General features: G+C 45.1%; 2 protein-coding genes, 1 long non-coding RNA gene and 1 other non-coding gene across 5 annotated transcripts in view; 2 read left to right on the forward strand and 2 right to left on the reverse strand.

The window, feature by feature from the left end:
• Positions 1-23,393, forward strand: part of Prss12 (serine protease 12) — a 70,821-nt gene extending 47,428 nt beyond the window's left edge. The window contains 8 exon segments of the mRNA XM_078022190.1: positions 1,481-1,605; positions 1,608-1,676; positions 5,820-5,961; positions 11,888-12,093; positions 12,801-12,879; positions 13,510-13,632; positions 20,942-21,222; positions 22,625-23,393. Of these exon segments, the coding sequence (XP_077878316.1) occupies positions 1,481-1,605; positions 1,608-1,676; positions 5,820-5,961; positions 11,888-12,093; positions 12,801-12,879; positions 13,510-13,632; positions 20,942-21,222; positions 22,625-22,932 (1,333 nt within the window). The 3' untranslated portion in view covers positions 22,933-23,393.
• Positions 23,394-24,732: 1,339 nt separating this feature from the next.
• LOC120892626 (uncharacterized) lies at positions 24,733-26,940 on the reverse strand. 2 transcript variants are annotated; one of them, XR_013426204.1, is made up of 3 exons: positions 26,646-26,819; positions 25,437-26,559; positions 24,733-24,936 (listed from the first exon to the last, which is right to left on the reverse strand). It is a non-coding gene; the product is annotated as an uncharacterized LOC120892626 (long non-coding RNA). The 2 variants fall into 2 exon arrangements; XR_005737414.2 differs by having other exon boundaries at positions 25,437-26,940.
• Positions 25,205-25,335, reverse strand: LOC120892657 (small nucleolar RNA SNORA24). The gene has a single exon (XR_005737441.1). It is a non-coding gene; the product is annotated as a small nucleolar RNA SNORA24 (small nucleolar RNA).
• A 77-nt stretch (positions 26,941-27,017) lies between the features above and the next one.
• The window catches only part of LOC144366483 (neurotrypsin-like), a 28,509-nt gene continuing 28,477 nt past the window's right edge, over positions 27,018-27,049 (forward strand). Inside the window, 1 exon segment of the mRNA XM_078020756.1 lies at positions 27,018-27,030. Within this exon segment, the coding sequence (XP_077876882.1) occupies positions 27,018-27,030 (13 nt within the window).

A 27,049-nucleotide genomic window follows, 5' to 3' on the forward strand; every position in this document is an offset into this window, starting at 1 on the left:
TTAGTGGTAAATAATGCCATGATAAAGATATAAGTGTAGATAATTGCCTCAAATTTTAATTTTCTTGGGCAGAACAGTTATTAAAATTATAAAGTCAAGGATATGACATAACATCCCAATAAACATTAACATTTATCGGTGAGAATCATGACATGTCATTAGCGTCTGTGGACTTGACAGTGGCACCGTCTTCACAGGCGGGGGAGATTGGAGAATCCCTCATTCGCCACTCGTTTGCACATGTGTTCCTCGTTCGTGAAAGCCGTCAGTGAGGCTGGACTTCTCCTGCACACTTCATTTTTGTTTCTTGAGCCCATTCAGTCTTTTCTTTCCACGCAGAGTGCGGAGACTGACTGTTGTAAAGCTGTTCTCTGCAGCGTGCAGGGTTCTGGTGACATGGCAGAGGTGTTGGCAGGTGCTGCACTTAACAGAAGAAGAAGGAGGGGGTGACGAGAGCTGCAGCAAAGCCCAGGGAAACAGTGACAGTTTCCAGATGTTTCACCACAAGTGATCCATTGAAATCACGCTGCAGGAAGCCATCCGTGAAATGCATGTGGAAGCCAGGGAGGGACAGACCTGGCACTGGAAACTGTCCACAGCAATGGGTTGCCCAAGGCCCGTACCTTTCCCTCCACTCTGCTTGGCAGGTTCCTCACAGTAGCTCCAGAGGTGGGCGCAACCCATTAGGAACTGAACCTTTTTTGGAGAAGAACATTCTGTACAGTCCCTGTGATGTTTCCTGAGACTCACAAAGCAGGCCCAGGCCCCTTGTGTCTAGAGGCTCACTTCCTCCATCTGATCGTCTGATCTGGTGTCCATCCTGCCCCTGATTTTGAAACTACTTTCTGTGTTCTGTGTTTTTTTCGCGGTTTTATTTCCCATTCAACCGAGGGGAACCCTATTTCCACCCCCCGCTCTGGATGTGGGCGGGACGTACGATGTCACAGGTAGAGTCAACTCAATTCAGCATTCACGTGATTCACAAAACTTTTAAAAGTTAGATTTATGTAGCCTTATGAAAAGCCAAGAACTCTCAGTGCTCCAGGGTTGAGTCCAGGTCTGCCCTGGGAGGGGCACTGGGTGGAACAGATGACACTGGCCACTTCTGGTCTTGGAGAAGATGCCAGGGAGGCCTGGAGAGCCGGTAGACCACGGGAGCCCAGGTGGCTCCTGCAGACCAGGTCCCCCCTCTGCCTCTGTGCCACTTCGTGGGCAGGAGTGAAGGCTCAGCTCCTGTCTGCACTCTGGTCGGTGGGTTGAATTGTAACAGAACACAAGAAGGAGCGGTCCCTTAGTCTCTCGTTGGATCATTCAGGATTGTTTAAGTGACTGAAATGTGTCATCAAGCAAACAGCTGTGAGGCTCCAGGGAGGAGCCAGGCAGGCCTGTCCCCTGGAGGCAGGTGCCCAGTCAGGTGTCTGTGCTGATTCCTGGAAACAGGCGCGCACAGCGCTGTGCACTGTTTGTTCTGTCACCACAGGTATGGCAGACCAGCCCCTGCCCACCATTTTGAAGCCAGCACAGGGCCCATCTGGCTGGACGACGTCCACTGCTCGGGAAGGGAAGCCAGCTTCCTCCAGTGTTCCAGGGGCCCGTGGGGCCGGCACGATGCAGTCACAGGGAGGACGTGGGCATCACCTGCCACCTGGGCAGCAAGGGGCGTGGCCTGCACCTGGGTGAGGGCTGGCAGTGCACTGAGTCTGCAGGTCACAGGGCCACTGCGTCCCCAGCCCCTGCTCCAGAATGTGAAGTGTTTCTTATCGAAGCTGGGTTTTTTTTGTTTTTTTTTTTTTTTTTAAGAGAATGAGAGACAGTGAGAGAAAGGGGGAGAGAGAGAGAATTTTTTTAATATTTATTTTTTAGTTCTCAGCGGACACAACATCTTTGTTGGTATGTGGTGCTGAGGATCGAACCCGGGCCACACGCATGCCAGGTGAGCACGCTACCGCTTGAGCCACATCCCCAGCCCCTCGAAGCTGGTTTTTAAAGTCCATTCTCTCCCCAAAATCTCCTGAGTCTCTGCACTAATGTTATGAAATTTCTACCCATAAACTTGTTTTCTGTTACTTACAAGTGTATGTTTCTCATTTAATAATCACATGTTCCTCGAAGGTGGAAGAAGCTGCATGTTCACCCACTGTCCCTCAGTCACCTGTTCTGATTTCCTTGAGTTGGATGAGCTGCTTTAAAAGAATCATTACTCTCTCCCCTGTGTCATGACTGATTTCCTCTCTGGTCCTGAGGCCTGGTCAGTCCTTGGTCACCAGCCAGCTGTTGCCCTTTGAGTTCCCCAGTGGGTTTCCCAGCAGATTCCTTGAAGGTCCTACCTCCATCATCCTAAGAGGCACAGGTGGTTCTAGAAACCACAGGAGCCTTTCTGGCTCCCCGGTTACAGATTTGTTCAGACTTGCATTTGGATAAGAGGTAGCTAGCTTCTCTAATGGTCCGGAAGTAGCTATGGTAAAGATCTGGTGGGAACATTGGCAGTGAGCCACTCCTGAGGAGCTCTGCAGGTCTGACAGGAGGCAGAGTAGGGCCTCGTTCCAACCTCAGGATTGAATCGACCCTGGTTCTTCCTGTTTTGAAGCTGTGAGGTGGAATGCCTTGTGTGATGGTGTCATGGACCGTGTTGAAGCCACGTGGCAGATCTGAAGCCTGCCCAAGTGTTTGGCAAACCCTGATTGTGCTCAGAGGGTGAGACGCCGACTCACTGCCCTGGTGCTGCACTTTCGGGAGGTTTCCGTCCTCCGTCCCTCACAGGCCCATTTCAGTCTCTTCTTAGTAGTTCTCTCTTCCCCCACCTCTTCCTACGGAGGGTTTTCCATGCCTCAGGATGATGTGATGCAGGATTGCATTTAGTTGGTGAAGACAGAACCTGTTTGCCTGTAGGGAATCTTCTGGCCTCAGGGAGCAGATTTGGGTCATGGAGTGATCCATTCAGTCTTGTCCATCAGTGCTGGAGACATCTAGAAGATCCTAGTTCTTGGAAGGCCCGTGTTGCCCATTGTTTAGTTAGAGCAACTAATGTCTTCAGGTCTCCGGGAAATCATTTTCATTCTAGAATTCTAGACGTGTCTAAATGTTTTTAAAGCTGAGGGTGGTAATTGTGGATCAACTGTATGATTGTTCTTGTGACTCTCCGCGATCCTAATCTCAGTGGTTGGTCTATTAACTAAAGCCATCTGTTTGAGGAACATTGTCTGGCTCCCCAGACAATGAGACATTCAGTGAGCCAAATGTCTTTGGGGATAGAAAGATGGAGCCTAACCTTCCCGCTTACTAAAACATATTGTGTTGAAGGAGAAGCTTACAGAGGAGATTTGGGGATGATGATATGAACAGCGTTTAGAAGCAGGGAGATGTTTCGCCTCTTGGGCACCATGGTAGTTAACGAGCACTGAACCGTGATGTTCATTCAGTGTGCACAAAACTCTTCCTGAATTAGTTACCGCTTTATGGACACTCTCTGTGGTGGACAGGATGCCCGAAAGCATCATTCCTAGGCCAGTTGGGGAAACTTCAGTAGGATGTGTTGTTCATCTTCACATGAGGTTAACTGTGGAGTTCAGAGAATTAAGTCCTGGTGAAATTTCCTTAACAACGAAGTTGTCTCTGAAGTCTTACAGTATAAAACTTAGACTTTTAACTTGTATCTGTGATAGATTTTACTTTTTTTTAGGACACGTTATTATTTTCTATAAACAATGTATCAATGTTATAGGAAGAATTAAAGTAAACTACTTGGAAATCAGTTTGAAATATGTAATTAAGATATTGTGTACCTTTGGGATTGTCAATCTTCCCAAATGGTTTATACTTAAGATTTTAGAAATAAAGCATGTTACATATTATTATAACTGTTCTAACAAAAAGAACTTTGAGTATATTTGTAGAATTACTTTTGCATTCCAATTTCCCTTCAAGATTTGAAAGTCCAGTGATGTTGTAAAATGACTAAAATCAGGTTCAGAAATGTCATATGCATTATTTTTACAAAATATGCCATTTGGACTTTTAAAATACTTTATTATTTTTATGTTTAGCATCTATAAAAACATTCCCTGAAAGTGCTGGGATGGAACATGAGATCTAGTTCCATGTGTGCATGTTGTCTTAATGTTGAACGAAGGATCCAAAACTGTGAATGTTGAAAACATTAAAAATTTTATCGGTTTGAATCTGGTCTTTCAGGATCACTTTTGTACCTGAATTCTCTTGCAAAGAACCCCAAAGTATCCAACACGTTAATGAGCTGTCATTTTTTCAGTGTTCTGTTTTTCTGTGTTTGGAACTGAGGCTGGACCCACTGCTGCACCCTCAGCCTTTGTGTTTTATCTTGACACAGGCTGGGCTGCAGCTTGTGGTCTGTGCCTCAGCCTCCTGAGGCAGTGCATCAGGTGCGGCGACTGCACCCAGCATCTCAGGACTCGCTGAACTCCGAGTCTCTTCAGCTACTAGTGAGGAGTGCACAGATGGGCACTTGGCCAGCACTGCTGCTGTGGTTCTGCTCTGCAGTCCCATGCTGGGCCTGCCCTATCTGGGAGTGGAATCCATCCAGGATGGGAACCAGGGAGCCAGCAGCTCTAGGCCAGAGGATGGAGAAGTGGAACCAGATCTGAGGAGCATTGTCCATCTTGCGGACAGCGTGTTCTTTCAGCTCACATAGGTAGACTTAGTAGTTCCATGGGTCACTTAAATGTATTAGACGGAATCTTGTTTACTGGCTGTCTGCTCTGTCCTCTTTAGTTCTCCTGATAATTTTGCTTGCTTCATTGTGGAATCCTTACCATTAGATTCTAAACTAGGATGGTCTTCCTAGGTAATCAGATGTGTGTGTGTGTGTGTGTGTGTGTGTGTGTGTGTGTGTGTGTGAGTTTGCTTCCGTTGCTGTGACAAAGTACCCCACATTGTGTGGCTAAAGCAGGGGTCTTTACTGCCTCGGTGCTGGAGGCCAGGAGTTCAAGGTCAAGGTCTGGGCAGGCTGGTCCCTGGAGAACGAGCACAAAGGGAGCAGGTGCTGGGCTCTTCTCCTGGGCTTCTTGGTGGCAGTCTTTCTGTCTCCTCCTGCTGCCCTCCTTCCGTGTGTGACTTTGTGTCCAGACTTCTGTTTGTAAGGACAGCAGTTGTACTGGATTCAGTCCCCTAATGGCTGCTATTCTGTGTGAAGGTGTGCAAGTCTTAGGGTGTTAAGTTACACCACATTACTAGTGTGGGTAGAAAGAGGATGCTTCACAGACCATTTCATTTGCCTGATTTAAGCCTCAATTTGCTAGAGATAAATTTCTCAACTTTGGAATCTCAGTAACTTTTCTGACTTAGGTCCTCCCCTTGGAATCAATAGTAAGCAAAGAGCATTAGGTAGAAATTACCTGTCAGCCACTTGTCTTTCCCTCCTCTGGCTTTAGACCTGTTCAGGTTACCCATGTTTGTAAAAAGACACAAAATAAAAACAACTCTGCATTAATGTTATTTACTATTCCAAAGTTGTAATAAAATAATTCATGATTTTATTGTGCTATCCATCCATTTATTTGTCTATTCATTTGATTATTCAACAAATAGCTAGTGCATGTCCTCAGTGTCAGCCTGTTCCCAGTGCTGGGGACACAGTTTAGTAGAGCTTGAAAAGGTGACCAAAGGGCACACATGCTGGCTTTTATTGCTCAATCTTTTTCTCTCAAAAAAAAAAAAATTGCCCCTGATTCCAGGCTGATTGAAACAGTTGTATTTTGTAGCCTTTCGTGCTTCTACTCAAGTTGGCTTGTTCTGATACCTTTGAATTGTGAAACCTTTTCTGATACCTTTGAATTGTGACTTAGGTTTTCCTGTCAGACTGGTGGATGGAGAAAATGAGAAGGAAGGACGAGTGGAGGTCTACGTCCATGGCCAGTGGGGGACAGTCTGTGACGATGGCTGGACTGACGAGGATGCGGCTGTGGTCTGCCGACAGTTGGGCCATAAGTAAGCAGAGCCTGGTGGTGGTGGTGGGGGGGCCACTTGGGAACAGTGGGGGGGTCTTCTAGCTCCTCCAACAAGTCACACCTCACCTGGGACCCGTAACCGCCATTCAGCCAAGACACGGCAACGTGCTGAATGGCCCCAGAATTACAAAGGAGTAGGAAGTAGAATCTAGTTAAATTTTTCTGTCTTCTCTCAAGAAGCTACATCACATCACATAGGAAATGCGGCTTTTGAGCTAGTAACAAGTCAAATAACTACTGCGGCTTATGCTGGCCACTCAGGCACCCATGTCAACCTTTCCCTTGTGATTATCGGGTCCACGCTGCCACGTTGAGAGACCCTTGTCCTGGTTCTTCTGTTCCAGGAGTTCTGGAGGGCCAGTCCTGAGTTCTTCAGGGCTGAGGCTGGTCCTGCCTCCCTGTTGAGCCATGCTCCACGTGGTTGTCTTGCTTTGCCACCTCTTTTGTGCCTTTATTTTATTATTTCACATTTTGCATTTCTGTGCTTTCTTGTCAATGATTCACTCTTGAAAACAGCTCAAGGGCCATGCTGCACTACCATGTGGTCTCCCTTATTGCAGGAAGACCTGACGGGCCTCATGGAGAATGTGTATGCTAGACCAGCCTCTCTGGGCGGGAGTCACAGTGAGGAAGAAAGGGCAGAGCAGGGACGGCCCTGTTCACAGACGCAGGGACACCAGAGCCGAGGCCTCCACCATAGGCGGCCCTCACCACGGTGTGGCTCGGGCTCTTCCTGGCACAACTCTCATCCATCAGACATGGACCGCACCTAAGCAGTTGTGAGGATGTGGGCAGCCACCTCGTAGAGGCTGTGCAACGTGAGCTGGTGAATGTGAGCTGCCTGGCTGCTGGACGACTGGCGTCCTTAAGTCTTATCTGCGTGTGTCTTCAATGCCGGCCAGTTCAACCCGTCACTTCTAGGAGGCATATATTTTACTTTAAAAAGTATTATATTTTTACAGACTTTTAACCCAGACTTGGTGTTTTATATTGTGTTGTTAGATGCTGCGTGTCTGATCCAGAGTTGGTGGTTGTATTTTGTGTGCTGTGTTGTTAGATGCTGCGTGTCTGATCCAGAGTTGGTGGTTGTATTTTGTGTGCTGTGTTGTTAGATGCTGCGTGTCTGATCCAGAGTTGGTGGTTGTATTTTGTGTGCTGTGTTGTTAGATGCTGCGTGTCTGATCCAGAGTTGGTGGTTGTATTTTGTGTGCTGTGTTGTTAGATGCTGCGTGTCTGATCCAGAGTTGGTGGTTGTATTTTGTGTGCTGTGTTGTTAGATGCTGCGTGTCTGATCCAGAGTTGGTGGTTGTATTTTGTGTGCTGTGTTGTTAGATGCTGCTTGAACACTGCTCGTCCACTCATTGCCCAGGCTTAGATCCAGGTGCAGTTCTAGGTGTCTTCTGGTCAATGGGCCCATTATTTGTGATACAGATTTTTAATTTCAAAATATGGGATAGTAGGTAAAGGTAAGAAGAGTCTATCAGTGGCATAGGTGAATTGGGCCAATGAGTCATGTTTTTTTTTTTTTTTTAGTTGTAGAAAGACACAATATCTTTATTTATTTTTATGTGGTGCTGAGGATCGAACCCAGTGCTTCACACGTGGAAGGCAAGTATTCTGCTACTGAGCTATAGCCCAATCTGCAATTAGTCATGTTTTTACAATGATTTACTATAAACTTTCTTTGCTTACTATGTTTCTATTGCTCCTTACTCCATTGAAAAAAGATCATCTTCCTGCATTGCATTCCCAGTTTAGTCCCTTATTGCAGATTAGCCATTAGTAGTATTGCTGTTTGAGTGGGGTGTGGTAGTACACACCTGCAATCCCAGAGACTTGGAGGCTGAGACAGGAGGATCAAGAGTTAGAGGCCAGCCTGGCAATTCAGCGAGACCCTGTCTCACACTAAATAAAGAGGGCTGGGGATGTGGCTCAGTAGTAGAGCACCCCTGGGTTCAGTCCCTAGTACCCAAAAGAGAAAAGAACAGAACTACCACATGGTCTAGCAGTCCCACCTTGGGTCTCGGAGGAGTGTTTGCATCCCATGTTCATTGCAGCAGTGTTCACAGTAGCCAAGATGCAGGGACTACCTAGACATCCACAGGTGGATGAAGGGGTAAAGAAAGCATGGTACACGTGTGTGCACACACACACACACACACACACACACACACACAGAGGGATGCTATTCAACCTCAAAAGAGAAGGAGATCCTGACATGCATGTATGACACCATGGATGGGTCAGGGGGACATTGTACCACAAGGTATCAACCAGTATTTTCAGGGCAAATTGTGCAGTTTTGTTTGTGTGAGGACTCTAAAACAGAAGCAGAAAACAGAATGATGGTCTCCCGGACTAGGGGAGGGAGGGGAATGTTTCTCAGTGGGTAGAGAGTTTCTGTGATGCAGGATGCGCAAGTTCTGGATCTGCTGTAGAACACGGTTCCCCTAGTTGACAGTACAGGATCGTATACTTTAAAACAGGTGAGGAAGATACTTCTGTGTTCTTACCAAACCAAAGCACATGGGGGTGTTTGTGGGTGGTGGGTGAGTTCAGTGCTTGGGCCCTGGACCTGGCATCACAGGTGTCCAGACTCATCAAAGTTCTGCATATCAACTGCATCTCAATCAAGCAGTTTACAAAATGTGAGTTTAGGTTGAAATATAAAGATTAAGATTAAGTGGCCAATATTTTAGTAATCCTTAATAATATTTCTGTAAAAATTACCAAGAAAAGCATTATTTCACTTTGTACTTTTTTTTTGACTAGGGAAAACAACCTCTTCATAAGTAATTCAGTAATTTAATGTTACAAAACAAAGTGGATTACCCATCTTTTAGCCAATGTCTGCACAATCTGTAATTTGATATCAAGTAGCATTTAAATAAAAATTATTTTTTAATCAATCTAAATATACTTGAATGTGTTTATAACTTCCAACTGAGAGAAATTTGGAATCTGTGTCTGTGTGCCTGTGTGTGTGTGTTTGTGTGTGTCTATGAATGTGTGAACTATAAAAACATAGGAGACTAGAGCAGGGAATATTTTTCCCACCTTTTTTTGCATCATGAAACTTCCTTAACATGCCTTTATTTATACAGCAACCCAGAGAAGCTCTAAGCCGTCACAAAATTTATGCCCAGCCATCCCCAGTCAGCTGTGTTGGCTTGAAGATCAGTTCTTGGAAACTGAATCAAAATGGCACCATAAGGCATTTCCCTGGTGGGAAAACCTGCAGCGAGGGGCTGAGCCAGGATGCCCAAGTGGGGATGTGCAGGTGGTGCTGGAACAAACAGAGAAGGGAAGGGTGGTGAGGTCCAAGGAGCAGCCACAGAGTGCTGAGATCAGGCGGATGCCTTGGGACAGACCAAGCAGCTGCGAGGAAGTTCCATTCCTCTTGAGCTGTGTATGAACACTTCAGTTCAATGTTCTCAAACAACTTATTTGTTGGGGTGGTATTCTTTTCTTTGTTTGTTTGTGTGTGTGTGTGTGTGTGTGTTTTTTGTAGTTGTAGATGGACAGAATGCATTATTTTATTTGTTTTTTATTTATATGTGGTGTTGAGGATCGAATCCAGTGCCTCACCCAAGCTAGGCAAGCGCTTTGCCACTGAGCTACAAACAGCCTGAGCCCTGGGGTGGTATTCTTTAAAAGAATTTTTAAAATGGCATGCCCTCAACATTTTAGTAGCACTCTAATACTAAATGTCCAATTTGTATCTTACTTGTAAAAACCTGCAAAGGATTTGATTTCTGACATATGTGTATGTGACCCTTCAAATAAAAACAGTAACATCATTCTTTGGTATCCAGTGGAATATAAATATAGTGATTTGGTTCTCTTTTCTATCCATTCAAAAATATATAAACAGAAAACACTCTTTGTCCTACAGACATTGTATAAGGTTCTTTTCTCCATGAAATTGGGCAACCCTGCCCTACTGGTGGCCTAGGAAGCAGTATTACTGTGCCTTTCAGCTCCACCTGTGCCAGTCCCACCCTCCTCACTTCACCATGCCAAAGTAAAAGCCGCCTTGAGTTTTTCATAACTTTAGGACAAGTTACATCCTTAAATGACAGTTTTGTCTATTTTTAGAAATCTACTCTTGGAAAGTAAGTATTCTCTCTTAGGTTCTTTGGTTACTTGTGATTTCTTTTCAGTATTGCTTTTGAAGTTCATTTCTCTTGATGCAAGTAGCTGAAGTAACTCATACTTATTTTGTTCTATAATATTTATCAGCCAGACTCTGTGGCACATGCCTGTAATCCCAGTGGCTCGGGAGGCTAAGGCAGGAGGTTTGTGAGTTCAAAGCCAGCCTCAACAAAAGTGAGGTGCTAAGTAACTCAGTGAGACCCTGTCTCTAAATAAAATACAAAATAGGGCTGGGGGTGTGGCTGGGGCAGTGGTTGAGTGCCCCTGAGTTGAATCCCTGGTACCTGCCCCCCTAAAAAACAATTACATTGTATTGATACCCAGCTTGTTTTTTATTATATTGATACTGTTTTCTGTTGATGTCACCGAATAACTTATAAAGAAGAAAAGTTCGTTCAGCTCACAGATCTAGAGGCTAGAAAGTAGAAGGGCCTTGCCTGGTGGGGGCCTTCTTGCTGGTGGGAACTATGGAGTCCTGTGGTGGTGCCGGGTGTCCTGTGGAAAGAGTGGTAAAGAGAGCGCGAAGCTGGCTTTTAGAGCAGTTCACCCATGAGTGGGTTCCTCCGTCCACAGGGGCAGAGCGGCAAGGCCCAGTCACCCCTTAGAAACCCACTGGAGCCCACTGGACGCCAGGGCACCAGCCGGCACTGGAGGTGGAGGAGGATAGTCAAACCTGCAGAACTCTTTCTAGTCTGCTCTTGGAGATCCGGACGGCTGTGAATACTCCTGCGTTTCTTTGATACAGTCAGGGCTGGAACTCTGCCCAGAGGCAGGACAGTGCTGTTCAGCCCCCTCCTCTTCCCTCGGTTTCCATCAGTGAGCGGCATGCCCTGTGGAGTTATTCTTGCTGTTGTTCTCTTGGGTGATCGATTTTCTTATTTTTTAAAGGAGGTCTGGGAGTTCTGTTACAGCAGTGTAGACGTGTGCTAGTTTCCTCTCTCAGAAAATATATTCACCAACAAATGCATTAGTAACTGTGTATCATAGGTACAACTTTAAATTAATCTTTCATTTTGCTTAGGGTGGCTTTTAGTAAAGTGGGATCCTTTATTTATTTTGAATTTATCAATATTTTTATATATAGCTTATCCTCTCTCTGTATTGTTTTAATAATTTTTTCCTAAGTTGAGATTTTATGAATAGTTTTCCTGTAATTCAAACTTAAAAAAAACTTTCAACTTTTATAGTTATGTTTATTAATTTATTAGAAATTGAGTTTCAAATATAGTCTTAGTTTAAAATATTTTAGTTTATTAGAAAGTTTTTTGGATCTGTATGTTTTTAAAAAGTCATGTGCCATTAAAACAAAATATGAAATACGACAAAAGTTAAGTTTTCCTTCTACTTCTGATTTCCATTTTCTGTTCTCTGTTAAGAAGAGAAGAACTGGACTTTTTACTTCTAAAAGAGGCGAAAACTTTGTCCTTGGGTTTCTGCTAATCATTTATCTTGTGATTCTCTTGGCAATACTTTACCAATTTAAAGAGAATATTATACTCTTAGAAAGGAGGAACTGTTTAGGGTGCTTTTTCTCCTACTTGGTGTTCATGATATCGTTTTTGACCTGCCGGTCAGTGTGATCTCCTGAACTGACTTGGTGGCTTGGAGGTGCTGGTCCTGTGCACAGCTCTGGGTGCGTGGGGGGGAGGCGGAAGTCGCCCTCCTTGAGGACCTCTGGAGTCCTGCAGTAAGTGCTTCCTAGTGCAGATGCATGTTGTGATCTCTTCTGCTGTGATCTCCACACCTTCCAGGGGTCCTGCCAGAGCAAGAACCCTGGCTTACTTTGGAGAAGGGAAGGGGCCCATCCACATGGACAACGTGAGGTGCACGGGCACAGAGAGGTCCTTGGCCGACTGTGTCAAGCGAGACTTCGGGAGACACAACTGTCGACATGGCGAAGACGCAGGGGTCATTTGTGATTACTCTGGCACAAAGACCTCGGGCAGCAGTAGTACAGGTGAGTTACCTCCTGGGACCCAGAGAGTCCGCACAGATGAATGCCAGAGACCCATCAAACTTGTCTGCTTGCACATTACTGTCGTTTATTTAAGTGAGAAAACTTGCCTTTTATTATCATAAAAAGTTTCCTATAATTTGCAGAGAAAAAGAATGTTACAGTAGAGAAGAAAGTAGTAGGGGAATATGTCACGTAGCTTTTTTTTTTTTTACCCCTTTAGCAGTGTGATATCTAATTAATGATCTAATTTGTTAGCTTTTCTACTGCTGCAACCAAAAGACCTGACAAGGAAAAGTTCTTTGGCTCAGAGTTGGAGAGGTCTAAGTCCATAGAGGGACGGACCCATATTCTGGACCCTCATGGTAGCGGGGTGTGGAGAAGGAGGGCAGGACAGGGCATGGGAATCAGGAAACAGAGAAGGAGAGAGCTCTGCTCACCAGGGTCAAACTCTACCCCCAATGGCAAGCCCCAGTGACCAGCTCCTCCAGACACACCCACCTACCTACAGCCCGCACCTGGTAACACCTGTCAGGGGATTATGCACTGATTGGGCTCAGACTCTCAGACTCTGGTGTTTCACCCCCAAGCCTTCCTGAACTATCTCACAGGAGCTTTGGGGTCCCCTCATCTAAACCAGAATACCTACTGGCTTGCATGTCTCCCCCGCTCGGCAACATGATTGAATCAATGGCCTGTTTCTGCTGCAGAGCCCCTCTCGGCTGTTTGTGGTCTGAGATTGTTGCACCATCGGCAGAAGCGCATCATTGGTGGAAAAAATTCTTTAAGGTAAAAGGTTCTTCAAAGGAGATTCTCCACATTATAGAGTGCCAACTTGTGCTCTTCTGCTGTTACATGGGAATTGTTCTATGCATTTTATTTTCTAAACTAAGTACTCTTATATTGTTAACTGCCCTGTCCTTTACCTACGTTTGATTGATATAGACCATGTTCTTACATCATGATCCTATGATTTATGTCATAGATATGTTGCTGAAAAGTGGCATGATAGAAACAAAACACTGTAACAGAGACCTGGGGAAAACGTGGAATGCATTTGATTTAGAATAACGTATCTGATTTGGCTGGTTTCATTGTAAATCTTTGGTGGCTGAGTGCAGGCCAGCACTGTGTTGACTAAGTAGGTCTTCAGCCTCTGGGGTTAGGGGGGTGGGGAGAGGGCTGTGCTCACACCCCCTGTGTCCCAGAATGCTGGGCAGCTGGCTGGCATCTACTGCCTGCCTTTGGCGCCTCCCCAGGCTGCTGCTACTTGGGAAACCTTCTCCAGGTTGGAGGCAGCTGGCCTCCCGAGTCTCTTTGGAATCCGCTTCCTCACACCACAGGCCATCAGAGCCATCACTTTGAGGCTTTTCTTTGGATCTTTTGTCTTTTATGGGCCTGTGGCTCCCTCTGTTTCAGGGGTGGCTGGCCCTGGCAGGTTTCCCTCCGACTGAAGTCACCCCATGGAGGTGGCAGGCTCCTGTGCGGGGCAACGCTTCTCAGCAGCTGCTGGGTCCTGACGGCCGCTCACTGCTTCAAGAGGTACGTGTCCATCCTTGTCAGCACCCTTCTGGGGCCTGGTGTCCATCCTTGTCAGCACCCTCCTGCTTCTGGGACCTAGTGTCAGAGCTGGGCTGTGAGTCTTCTCTGATGGGTGCTTCTTCAGCTTGCGGGAGTGAGGGGTGACAGAAGGAGCACCTTGCAGGCTCCTGTGACATGAGACCTGGGTCACGGAGGCAGCTGTGGCGATACTTTCCCGAGGTGAATCGCAGCCGGTGGATATAAAAGCTGCTTTGTCAATAAAGACACTCAGGAGCAGGCGTGCGGTTCTGGCAGCTTAGATGCTTCTTTCTTCTTGCAAGACCAAACACTCCGCCTTATTCAAGGCTGAGAGAGGATGCTCAGCTATGGGCGGGCGGCCTCCTCATTGAGTGGCTTCTGTCTTCTTGGTGGTTTGTCTGAGAGTTCTCTGTGTGTACCTTCTAGAAAGGCAGGCTGCATCCATTTTATCCTTGGCCTTCATGCTGGTTGAGTCCTGATTATTTCCTCTTATTTCCAATACTTCATTAGTCAATCCTATCTTCCTTGTTCCAAGGGGAGACCCTGCAGGAAACCTGCAGGAGGACTGACTCCTCTCCTCTCATCCAGGGCTCTTTGTGGCCTCTAGGGGGTGGCCATTGCCTCAGCATGAACTTTGGGGTGTATTTAAAATATACACTAAACCTGGCAAAATGTTGATGATCACTGAAGCAAGGTGACGTCAATGAGGTGTTTGGTTATACTCTTAACTTTGTGTGTTGGAAAAGTGTCATAATAAAAATCTTAAAAAGAATATGCATTGTATGGTTGATGATTTCTTCCAAGCAAAATTTTGCTTTACATTTTTTTTTCTTTCACACTGGGGATTGAACCCAGGGGCGCTTACCCACTGAACTCCCCAGCCCTTTTTATTTATCTATTTTTTTAATTTTTGAGACAGGGTCTTGCTGAGTTGCTTAAGGCCTCAAAAAATTGCTGAGGCTGGCTTTGAACTTGCAATCCTCCTGCCTCTGCCTCCAGAGCTGCAGGGACTACAGGTGTGTTCCACTGTGCCCAGCTGACTTTTTTTTCTCACATGCCCTCATAAGGCATGTACCTTTGCAGACTACTGTGTAGATTTTGTTCATTCACTTCAGCTGCCATATGAACTTTCACTTCTGCTGTAAAACTTATCCAGTTTATTGAATCCCGTATGGATGGATAGTGAGGTGATTTCCATTGATTGACTGCTAAAGCACCATTCAGTAGAATACGCAGTATGCGGTGTCTCACCAGGGCGCGTATGGGAGCCTCGTGCTGGGTCCTGAGGTGCCAGGCTCCCTTCAGTTCTGAGAGGCCCTGCCAGGTATCCTCAAGAGAAACTGGATTCGATTCATTCACGACACAGCACTGTGGAAGGTTCTGCCTGATCTTTCCGCTTGAACCTGATACTACCAGAAATTTTAACTTTTGCTAATTTTAGAGATTTGGAGTTTCTTTTAAATTGCATTTCCCTGATTATTGTTTCCCTCTTTCATGAACTCTACTGTTCATGTCCTTTGCCGATTTTCTATCGTATTATCTTTTTTTGTAGTTGACTTAAACATTATTCTGCAAAGTCATTTCTGATATGTCCAGAACTTTTCCCAGTCTGGACTATCCCTTTTACTTGTTTATGGTTCTTTTCTTATGAAAATATGTCAATTTTAAAAAAGTCTCATTTTCCTTTAAAGTTTGTAAAAGCTTTACATATCTCATTTTAAAAATCTTTCCCTAGACTCACATAAAGATATTTTTACTTTTTTCTAAAAAATTTATAGTTTTGGGCTGACGTTGTGGCTCAGCAGTAGAGTGCTGGCGCAGCACGTGTGGGGGCCCTGGGTTCAATTCTCAGCATCACATAAAAATAAATAAACAAAATAGGGTATTTGTCCATCATAACTAAAAAAAAATAAAGAATTTATACTTTTGCTTTTAATATTTAGACTTTCAATCTGTTAAGTTTATTTTTGTGTATGGCATGTGGTGTGAGGAAGGGGCCAACTTTCACACTCTTCTTTGTGGATAGTCTTCCCAACACTTTTCTTTTTTTTGAGTGTTCCATTATTTACCCACTGGTTTATGTGAACTATGTCATATATCAAATTCTCATATATTCTTGTTTCTAGGATCTCTAGTCACTTCCACTAATCTGTTTCAATAAATATTTTTGAAGTAATCTGTTCAAGGTGGTTGCCAAAAATATAAATCTACATTTTATATCATATTTGTCTGGGATATAATTGAGTGTGAGAATGCTGCCACATTCCAGTGGGCTTAACGCATTCCTGTGTGACCTGAGTAGCACAGGTAATAAAGATTATATTTGTTCATTAACTTAAACAATTAGTGAGCCCCTGAGGCCCAGTAAACGCTGTGCACTCGGGTGCAGTGGAGACCGAGACAGGTAAAGTTCTGCTATGGTGGAATGTATGATGTGGCTGTAGAGTCCAGAGGAGGGAGACATCTATGTTGCTTATGACCAGCAAGTGCATAGGGCCCACAGGAGTGCTTTTGTCACTGTACAGTACTACACATTAGGCGTCGAGGTTCCTGGGTGCCTACTGCACAGCCACCGGAGCTCCGGTTCCTTTGGGCTCCAAGGCTAAGAACCGCTTGCTCCGTGGAGAGACTAGAATATGATCTGGACCTTGGGAAGAATGTTATGGAGCTGACGGATGCTGCCTGTTCAGTACCCCTGATGCTAGACTGAGAAAGGCTCCCTGGGTAAATTAATTATAGTCTGTGTGCCAGAAGGCTGGGAGAGATGAGTGATGTGAATGTCTGAAGACAGACTCACGGTGCTGCAGATTTGCTAGGCCCATTCTAATTAGCAACATGGAATAAGGATGAGCACAGCGCCTCCTTCAGTTCAGGAAGCTTGGCTTAAATACAGCACATGTGGAAGACCTCGGAGCTTTGATGTCCTGCAGCCCTGATACAAGTCAGCAGTGCAGTGAGTTTGCTGCACAATTAACTCAGCCTGGGCAGCACTCTCAGAGCAGAGCTGCCTGGTCTTACCCTGCTCTAGCTGCTGTGAGGACAGCAGGTCTCATAAGGGAGAACTATGCTCAGTGAGGAGTGCGGCATGGTGAATCTTGAAGGACAAGCAGGTACAGAGGGGAGATTTGTAGTTATTTTGTATTTAACACTAGGACAGTTCAAAGATGGAATGAGCTATATCTGTGGGAGGAAAATGATTTTGTTATAGGATCTGTTTTAACAAAGAGGCTGGTGTTTGTGGAGAAGAGTCATTTGGAGATGTGAGAGACAGGTCTCAGGTTGGACAGACATCTAAGGGTGTGACAGTGAGCTTGAAATGATACGAAACATCTTTGCAATGCACTTGTATGCCTTTTTATGCCATGACTCAAATTTGTCTGTTTTACCAAGCAGAAGGCCCACTCAGTAAGAGCAGGAAGGACTGCATGTGAGAGTCCAGGTCTGTGTTTATTCCAAAGGAAGAACAGTGATGAGGCTGTTGTAATAGTGAAGACGAAAGGTAGAAAGCAAAGAGGTTATCTATCCGTAGTAGGTGGCTGCACGAGCCCATCCTCTGTGTTGCTTAGTTCTTTGAACTGGTTCAGTTTAGGATCATCCATCAGGAGGCCAGAGCCTAGGTGGGCTACTAGGATGTTTGAGCATCTCATAACCTGGAGAAACCGGAGGTTGTATTTTAAATAGGCAGTCACCAGAAAACTCAAAAGCTTCTGAACACACCCTAATCAGTGCATTCAAGAAGAGGTCTTGTGAATAGTGGAAGCCTCACAAGCTTCTGTCAAAAATCGAGGTGAGGGTTGTTAAGTGTATACTTTTCTCTGTAAGCATTTGATGTCAGCATCAAGTGTGTGGAGAGTCGATGAAGCCAGGGTTGCAGTGGCCGGCACAAGGAAAGGACTGTCGTCGTGCAGAGGAGTGACTGTGGGAGTGGACAGCAGGGTCCAGGCAGACAGGGAGGGAGTCACACAGGGCAGCACTGAGGGGAGCCTGAGTGTGCTGGAGACCCGATGCTCAGTGTGCTGTTGGCTGTGGAGCTAAAGAGGGAGGGGCAGCGGGTAGATACGCGGCTGGACAGAAAGGTTTAGGAAGCAGGTAGAAAGGGGAGCAGCGGGCAGAACGGGTATGGGGCTGGCAGGAAGGTTTAAGGAGCAGGTGGGGGAGGGCTAGATGTGAGCTGCCAGGCAGGACGAGGTGAACACACTCATTGCATATCGTGAGAGGGCTGAGAATGCAGGCATGAGTTGTGCTGCACGGGTGGCTGAGGCAAGAAGCATGCAAGGTGCTGGGACTCTCAGTGAGCAAAGCCAGTGCCCAGGGCACCAAGCAGCATCTGAGCAGCATCTTGCTCAATGGGGCTTCTTTCACCTCAGGCGACATCTGACAGTATTTGGAGGCTTTTTTTGGTTTTCACAGCAGGGAATAGTGGGTATATGCACTGATGGATCTAGGGAATAGGACCGGGGAAGCTTGTAAACACCCCTTGATGCAGTTGCCTTTACCACAAAGAATTATCTGGCCTAAAATGTGAAGTGTTGGCATCAAGAAATCCTGCTTTAGGTTGAAGTGTCAGAATCAAGGTATGCTGATTAAAAAACAGGCTGAGAGTTTTCAATTTAGTGAATTTTGTGTTTCTATTTGAATCAAAAGAGCTTTATGGGGAGGCAGCTAGCACCTCGTTAGAGGGCTCTTCTTCCTGCTCAGGAGGATGCAAACCACCTAAGAAATTAAAGTCTAGGATAATTCATAAAGAACAAAGACACAGAGTCAGAAAAAATAGTTTTAAAGGATGGAACCCCTGATAAGTCCAATCCACACAGAAGCTGGAGGTAGACAACTAGAAAATGGCTCCTGTGGTTTATTTAAGGGGTACATCAAAGGCAGAGATAAGGTTTCAGGAGTGGAGTCTTGCTTCTGATGTCTTGCTCTCAGCAGGTTGATTGGCATCTTGGCAGATCACACCCATCTCTGAGAGGCTGTGTGGCCAGGTGGTTGTAGCTGTGTGGGACCAGGCAGAGCGGAATACAAATTTACATGTATTTGGGCAATCTCACTCTGTAGTAGGACTCCATGGGAAGTTCCCGAACACCAGCTGTTTCTATTCACAGGGGCTGCCATGCTGACGTAGTCCACACACAGCCCATGGATGGCTCTTGACATAGCTTCTCATGGAATAAAGAATGCCCACAGCAAAGGTGAACATCTGTCCATTCACAGAATCACCTAACAAGTTGCATTCCTCATTAAGGAGGCATTGATGTTCCAGATGTTTAAGATTTTTCAGTGAATGCCACAGATAAAGATTTCTGACCTGCAATAACTGTTACTTAAGGAAAGATAGAGAATAATATTTTTTAAAATTATTTATTCTGACTTATTATACATGATGGCAGAATGCATTTCAATTCATAGTACACATATAGAGCACAATTTTTTCACATCTCTGGTTGTATAGAGTCACACCATTCATGTACTTGGGGTAATGATGTTCATCTCATTCCACCATCCTTCCTACCCCCATGTCTTCCCCTTCCTCCCCCTTTGCCCTATATAAAGTTCCTTCATTCCTCCCATGCTCCCTCACTACACCCATTATGGTTCAGCATCCACATATCAGAGAAAACATTTGGCTTTGGTGTTTTGGGATTGGCTAACTTCACTTAGCATGGTATTCTCCAACTCCATCCATTTACCTGCAAAAGTCATGGTTTTATTCTCTTTTATTGCTGAATAATATTCATTGTGTATATATACCACAGTTTATTTATCTGTTCATCTACTGAAGGGCATCTAGGTTGCTTCCACAGTTTAACTATTGTGAATTGTGCTGCTATATATATTGATATGGCTGTGTCCCTGTGGTATGCTGTTTTTAAGTCCTTTGGATATGACAGAGGAGTGGGATAGCTGGGTCAAATGGTGGTTCCATTACAAGTTTTCTAAGGAATGTACTGCTTTGCATATTGGCTGCACCAATTTGCAGTCCCACCAGCAGTGTATGAGTGTACCTTTTCCCCCACATCCTCTCCGACACTTTATTGTTGTTTGTATTCTTAATAGCTGCTACTGTGACTGGAGTGAGAAGAAATCTTAGAGTTAGTTTTTATTTGTATTTCTCTAATTGCTAGAGATGTTGAATATTTTCTCATATGTTTGTTGATTGATTATATATCATCTTCCTAGAGGTGTCTGTTCATTTCCTTGGCCCACTTATTGATTGGGTTATTTGGTTTTTATTTTTTATTTTTTTGGTGTTAAGTTTTTTGAGTTCTTTACATATCCTAGAGATTAGTGCTCTGTCTAATGTGCCTGTGGTAAAATAAACTTGTAGATGAAAGAAATTAAAGGGATATGGATAGGGATTCCCTACGGTTCAACATTCAGAAATCAATAAATGTAATTCATCACATCAATAGAATTAAAGATAAGAATCATATGATCATCTCAATAGATGTAGAAAAAACATTCAACAAAATACAACACCCATTCATGTTCAAGACTAGAAAAACTAGGGATAACAGGAACATATTTCAACATTGTAAAAGTTGTCTATGCTAAGCCCCAGGCCAACATCACTCTAAATGGAGAAAAATTGAAAGCATTCCCTCTAAAAACTGGAATAAGACAGAGAACAATAAATGTAATAAACAGTGAACTACACAGTCTGTCAGAAAGGAAACGAGGAGCCAATCTGGTATACTGCAGTTCAGGGAACGTGCGGACAAACGTGGGTTGCAATTTAAACATGAGTGTGTCAGGAGGCTTCACTGAGGTGATGTCTCAGTAAAGAAGCTGAGAACATAATGAATGCACCTTGACCTGAAAACACGGTTTGGGTTTCCGCTTGGTTCACAGGAAAGGCAGTGAACTTATTCTCTTAGTCCTCACTAGGAGTAGGTGGGTGGCACCAAGAGCTCTGAGGGATATCAAGTTAGGTCATGTGTGTTTCTGCCCTATGGAGTTTCAGGATAAACTAAAGGCGGCAAATGCAGGACAATGATTCTGCCCTGTACTCTTCATTTCTGTTTGTTGATGTTTAGTCCGCATTTCCCACTCATTCTCCACATTTGCTTCTTCTCAGAAAATGAGTTACTGGGTGGTAACCTAGATTTCAGGTGAAATGAAGATGGGAGGTGGTGACAGAGAGGGTCAGCAGCAGTGGGTTAAAGGAATGAAAGGAAAGGTTGAATTCACAAAAGGGGCTGATGATTTGGAACTGAATTTTACACAACTCCGCTGGCTTTCCTTGCTGAGTTTTCATGCTGAAAACAAGCTGCTCATTAGCTCTGTCTCTCAGGTACGGCAACAGCTCCAGGAACTATGCTGTTCGGGTTGGGGATTATCATACTTTGGTGCTGGAGGAGTTTGAAGAAGAAATTGGAGTGCAGCAAGTTGTGGTGCATCAGCAGTACCGACCAGACAGCAGTGACCATGACATCGCCCTGGTCAGACTGCAAGGACCAGAGGAGCAGTGTGCCAGACTCAGCAGCCATGTTCTGCCAGCCTGTTTGCCACTGCAGAGAGAGCGGCCACAGAAGACAGCCTCCAACTGCTACATAACAGGCTGGGGAGACACAGGTAATATAAGCTCACGGAGAAACAGACAAGAAGGCTGGCTCGTCTGCTATTATCCAGTCGGCAGGAAGATTGTAAATGGGCTCAGGCTTAGCTGCTTGAAAATTCTTAGGCGTGAAATGTTTGCATGTAATCTAGATTCATTTTTAAGAGTACTGTTAGTTCCAATGAGAATTCAAACTGAGAGAACTCAGTTGCTAATGGGCTTTAGGAGTGGAGAATATCCTTATCTGACCGTGAGAGGACAAGGGAAGAGATTTCAATACCATACCCCACGATTTAGGCCACGTAGTCTATTTTAAAAAGCTCCCCATATGACAATGATGTATTTGGCCTAGCGAAAGGATCTGGTGTTAAATAATTTCTTTATCAAGCTAAGTATAGATGAGACAAAAGCAGAAGTGCCAAGTGGAGTCTGAGATTAAGGAAATACACGTTCTCCCTCATCCTTCTTTCCCATTCTCCTCACTTGCAACCCCAAAGCAAGAATCGTGTTCAGCTGGATCCTTCTATGAATACAGCCCTTGGCCTTGTGCCTAGAGTTTAGGCACTGTCAGCTAGTGCTTGCTCAGGATAGGCCTTGAAACAGCCATCAGTCTCACTAGGGTCAAGATACAGGCCTTCTCGATGTACTGTGCTGATCTCTAAGCACATCTCATCACTGAGGACCAGGTCCATTACTTCATAAGGGAATCGGTCCTTTGATATCACATCTGAATTAATAGAAATGACCAAGGAAGTAAATTTTACATGGTGGTTTTTTTTTTTTTGTGTGTGTGTGTCCTAGTTATTCCAATTTAGTTAACTGGATAAGAGAATATGATGAAATCTATATTCAAACTAGGATAACAAAGAGGACATTATCTATCATACATTTAAGCTACTGAGCAAAGTAATGAATGGTTTATCAACAAGCAGAGTGCACTGCACCAGGTGTAAACTATGTATGGAGAACAATGTGTGGTATTTTAGCTGAATCCTTATACAATGCCATATTCCCATTTAGCACCTTATATTTTATATTATTGCATTTATATTTAATCCTCAAATTCAGTTAAGTAGGTGATTCTTAAATGTGCTAAAGCAAAACCAGCATGAATTTAGCTTTTTATTGTACGGAATTCAACAACTAAAGCCCACATGAATGTGCTTTCTCCAGGTTACCTTTCTGTGCTACCAAACTCAGAAATGTTACTCATTATTCCTCAAAAATTCAGTCCGTGTGAAGGTTAAGTGCTGACAATCAGAAAGGCCGCTAATGACATTACATGCCACTTATAGTTATCACTCACTTTGAACTATACCAATGTCACAACAGGGGGTTGTTTTGGAGACTATGAAATGTTCATTAAACTTGATTGGTAGCTGGATCTCCTTGATTAATATGGATATTTGGTCTGAGTAGGACGAGCCTATTCAAGGACACTACAACAAGCAGCCATCCCTGTACTTCCCAAGAGGTTTTGTGAAGAACGGTATAAGGGCCGGTTTACAGGGAGAATGCTCTGTGCTGGAAACCTCCAGGAACACAGACGTGTGGACAGCTGCCAGGGAGACAGCGGGGGACCACTCATGTGCAAGAGGCCTGGAGAAAGCTGGGTTGTGTATGGGGTGACTTCCTGGGGGTATGGCTGTGGAATCAAGGGCTCCCCTGGTGTTTACACCAAAGTCTCAGCCTTTGTACCTTGGATAAAAAGCATCACTAAACTGTGATTCTGGAAACCTCAGAACAAATAGTATTAAAAGGAACTTATGAAAAACTTTTAACCTCAACCTTTACCTGTAAACCAGATGACAACTGTGAGGGTTTCATGTTCCTTGATATTTGTTTGTAGAAACTGTGTACCTTTGCTGATTTTGAGACTTTGTGAAGTTTTGATTCAGATACCTCAGTATTATCTTTAGCATTGTTACCTACCCAAATTTTACCAAAGTAAACTTTCTCTTAGCTTTTTTTTTTGGTAGCAGGTACTTAACTCAGGGATGCTTAACCACTGAGCCACATCCCTAGCCCTTTATTTGAGACAAGTCTTGCTAAATTGCTGAGGCTGGCCTTAAACTTGGCATCCTCCTGCCTCAGCCTCTGGGATTACAGACATGTCTCACCACACCAGTGAGTAACTCTTAACATTCTCTAGATTATTTTCAATAAAGATGTTTTACATTTGCCTGGACTAAGTCCTTATGAGTCAGCATAATGTAAGAAATCAAAGTACCCACATTTGATCTTAAAGGTACCCTTTACTAGAATGTCCAATGAAGTGATCTGCTACAAAGATACTTTATCTTTGTTAAGAACCAAGCAACAAACACAAGAGGAAAAATGTTCTATATGTAAGCTACTAGCAAATTATGAATTTTGGATAACATGAAAAATGCTAGTTGAATATACAACTGATTTACTGGATATGTTAACTCGCTCAAACAACCTTTAACAACCACATCAGATCTGTAATTTAGTAAATTGTTTCTCAGTATTAGGCTCAAAGTTTTCTGGATTGTGTTGGTAGAGTGCCACCTACTGGAACTTTCCCAATAATTGGCTTCACCTGTGGGTTTCAAAATTCTGGTACAATGCAACCTATTAAAATACACCAATAAAAATGCTTTTCCTACCTATTGTGCTATTAAAAACCTACTTCAATCACACTACAATTAGTGGCTATACAATAGCTTAAAGACCAATAAGATTTTACAGAGGTCCTCATTTTCAAATGAGGAAAACAGGCTGCTGCCAAGATGAACTAGTTTGTGCACTTTGATAATTCAAAGTGCAAAAATAAAATAAAATCCAGTGCTGCTTTTATCTCAACTAAAGGCAAGTTTCCTGCTAGCTTTCCTGGAAGGTAAGACAGATGTAATGTCCTTACAGGACATTCTTATTAACACCAAATCTTTGCCTACACTCCTAGTTTAGAATAATCCTCTTAAATGGTTGCCATGGTGAAATGACTGGCACATTCTGATATGCCAAGAATCCCACTGCTTAAGATTCCCCTCTCTCCAGGACCTTTCTTCAGGGATATCTCTTATGTGATTAACTATACCTGGCACACCTTGCACAAAGGTTTAGGACAATGTGCATTACAGCTGAGAAAGTAACCCACTCCTGTAGTGAACCTTTTTAACCACATTCCCTTTGTAACCTACAATGATGGTGCAATAAGTTTTAAACAGACAAGGAAACCATAAATTTAGAGCAGTGAACACATGGCCTGCAGTTTGCCCAATTCTGAAGTAGAACCCATGCTGATTTTTTCTTAGGAGAGACTAGCCACAACTCCAGCCCCTAAGGGGAATTTTTTTAAAAGTTTGGGTATTCAGTAAATAAAGCACAAAACATGTACAGTTGCCTAAATCTTTTTGTGTGATACAAGACGCTAACCTCTCTCTTGGGGGTAATCTGATAATGTTTATGTACAAATTTCCCTCAAATGCTATACCCAATCTCTGCACAGTAAACAAAGTATTCTCTTCACTGTTAATTCAATTCAATCAAGTAACAGCGAGTAGTCATGTGAGCCATTTTATTCAATCATACCAAGGATGCATCTGAAATACAAATTCAAAATAATTCAGACTCATATTATAAATAGTGCCCTGATAGTTTCCAGAATGTTACTCAAAATACCCATTCCCCAACTGAAATTTAGGTTCGGTGATCCACTGCAAGATGCTGCTCAGGCCTTTACTCACCGTCACTGGATTTCTTGAGGTCTGCAAGAAAAGAAAGCCAGCATTGTAGCAATGAGATGGCAATTCAGGTATTCCTAGTTACTCTTAACGTTATAAAAAGCCAGCACAACGAGCAGACTTTAGCTTTCAGCAGCCGCGATAAAGGATTTCAGATTGACTCGGAAATTCTGTAAATGTAAAAGGGCCTCGTCACGGTTTCTGCCGCTGTCAGCGGGGCGCTGTTTCCTGCAGGGTTTGAACAATGGTTCAGGGAAGCCTAGCAACCCGTCATCCTCCCGGTTTTAGTGAAGAATGTCACTTGTGCAAGTCAGAATCTGATACCAATTAAATGGTGACAGCTTTGCCAATAAACAAGAATATGCTCTTCCATGGCTAGGAAGGGAGACTGCCACGGCCGACAGGTCCCAAAGACACATGGAGGTTCGGCGCAGGCCCGCCGGCAGCACCCACCCCGGGCCCTCCGCCGCCGCCTCGCGACTCCCCCACACGCCTCCGCAGACGCGGTCCCCCAGCATTCCCACCTCGGCTCGAGCTGTGGCCAGTTACGAGCTGGGCGACCAGGACAATGCAGGCACAGCACCCGAGACGACGCCTGACGCAAAAGGGCGAAACTCGCCGCGCACGCGCTCTTATGGAGCCGTGACGCACCGGAAGTGCCACGGGGGCGGGAGGATCGCCGGATCCAGGTTCCCGAGCGTGCCCGAGAGCCAACAGTTGTCGCGAGACTGTGAAATCCTGTCGCGGCTTGCGGTCAGAGAAGGGCCTTCGCCGGGGCCAGGCTTCTGCGCATGCGCGAGACCAAGACATTCTCGCGATACCGTGAAATCCCGCCGCTGAGGAGCGCGGGGTCACAGAATAAAGTGTGGCGTAGGTTGACCTCAGGTGGTTGGTTTCAGAGTCACCTTTGCCCCCAGGATGTCTTCTGTGAGGCTACCTTGCTTTTCGGGGTCCTCTTGTGCGTTTTCCACCACTCTTCCCTCCGCTGGAGCGCCAGCGTCCACCCGTCTGTCCCCGGTGGGCGCCCAGGGTCGGGGTGGGAGTTAACAGCTGAGGCCTCCCGAAACCGAGGCGCCGGGAAGACGTGGCCGCCCCCAACCTGATCGTGTGACCACGTCAGAAGGTCCAGACACGGTGCTCAGGGCGACGGGCGCGAGCTCCCTGGAGGGCTGGGGAGGGCCACGCTGCAGGGGAGTGGACGGCCCCGAGAGGAGCGGACAGCGTGCCCCTCCTGCAGGCCAGCTCCCCGGGCGTTGCCCGAGAGCCCCGCCGGGCCCGCCTCCTGCTGACCCACCGCTCGGCCCCGCCGGCCGAGGTCCGCACCGTCCCCGCCGCCCGGGCGTCCTGGCCCCTGCCGCCCGCGCGGATGGGAGGCTCTTGCCGGGTTTGGCTGGGAGTGAACCTTGTTCCCTCTGAGCTTCAGCGTAGTTTACGCAGCCGTCCAGTTAGGCCACACGGTCCCTGCTTCTTGGAAAAGAAGCACAGTGGGCCCATTTTGTAGATTTATTCCCTTAAATTCTTGTTCTCACCTGTCTGTCACGTATCAGAAGGAGAAAGAGGTCCATCCATCTGCTGTCTGTCCCTTGTGTGGCACTGCCCACCGAGGTTGGCAGCGCTGCAGGAAGCTGCCCCCTGGTGCCCTTTGCTCTGTGAAGGTTGGGGATCTCAGCATAGGTGGGGGGCAGAGAAAGGGTCATCGCCTAGGACCGCTGTTGTACTGCATGAGATCTTACCAAATTGTAGTATTTTCCATCTTATTTTTCTCTGACAGAAAGCACAAAAGAGGATCATTTGAGGCAGCACTTTGCAGCACTTGCTGGTAGGGAAAAGGGTTCAATAACTAGGAGAGTGCCCTAGCGATCTGCAGAAACTTCATGCGGTCCCTGCCTTACCATGTGGGGAAAGAATTCAGTCAGCAAAAACTGCTTTTAAGTTAAGGGTCAGAATAGACAAACTTAGCTAAATTTTAACTTGAATGCACTGCCTATAAGGTTCACTGCATTTCACCCTTACTTTCTCTGACTTCATCTTCACTCACCTCATCTTGCTAATGAGATGAAAGAACTCTTCAATCACAAGGCTTAAATACTGCATCGTAATAAATGATGCACTTTGCAAGTTTTGCCAGATTTCATCT

Source organism: Ictidomys tridecemlineatus, chromosome 9, assembly GCF_052094955.1.
Source record: "Ictidomys tridecemlineatus isolate mIctTri1 chromosome 9, mIctTri1.hap1, whole genome shotgun sequence".
Taxonomy (NCBI): Eukaryota; Metazoa; Chordata; class Mammalia; order Rodentia; family Sciuridae; genus Ictidomys; species Ictidomys tridecemlineatus.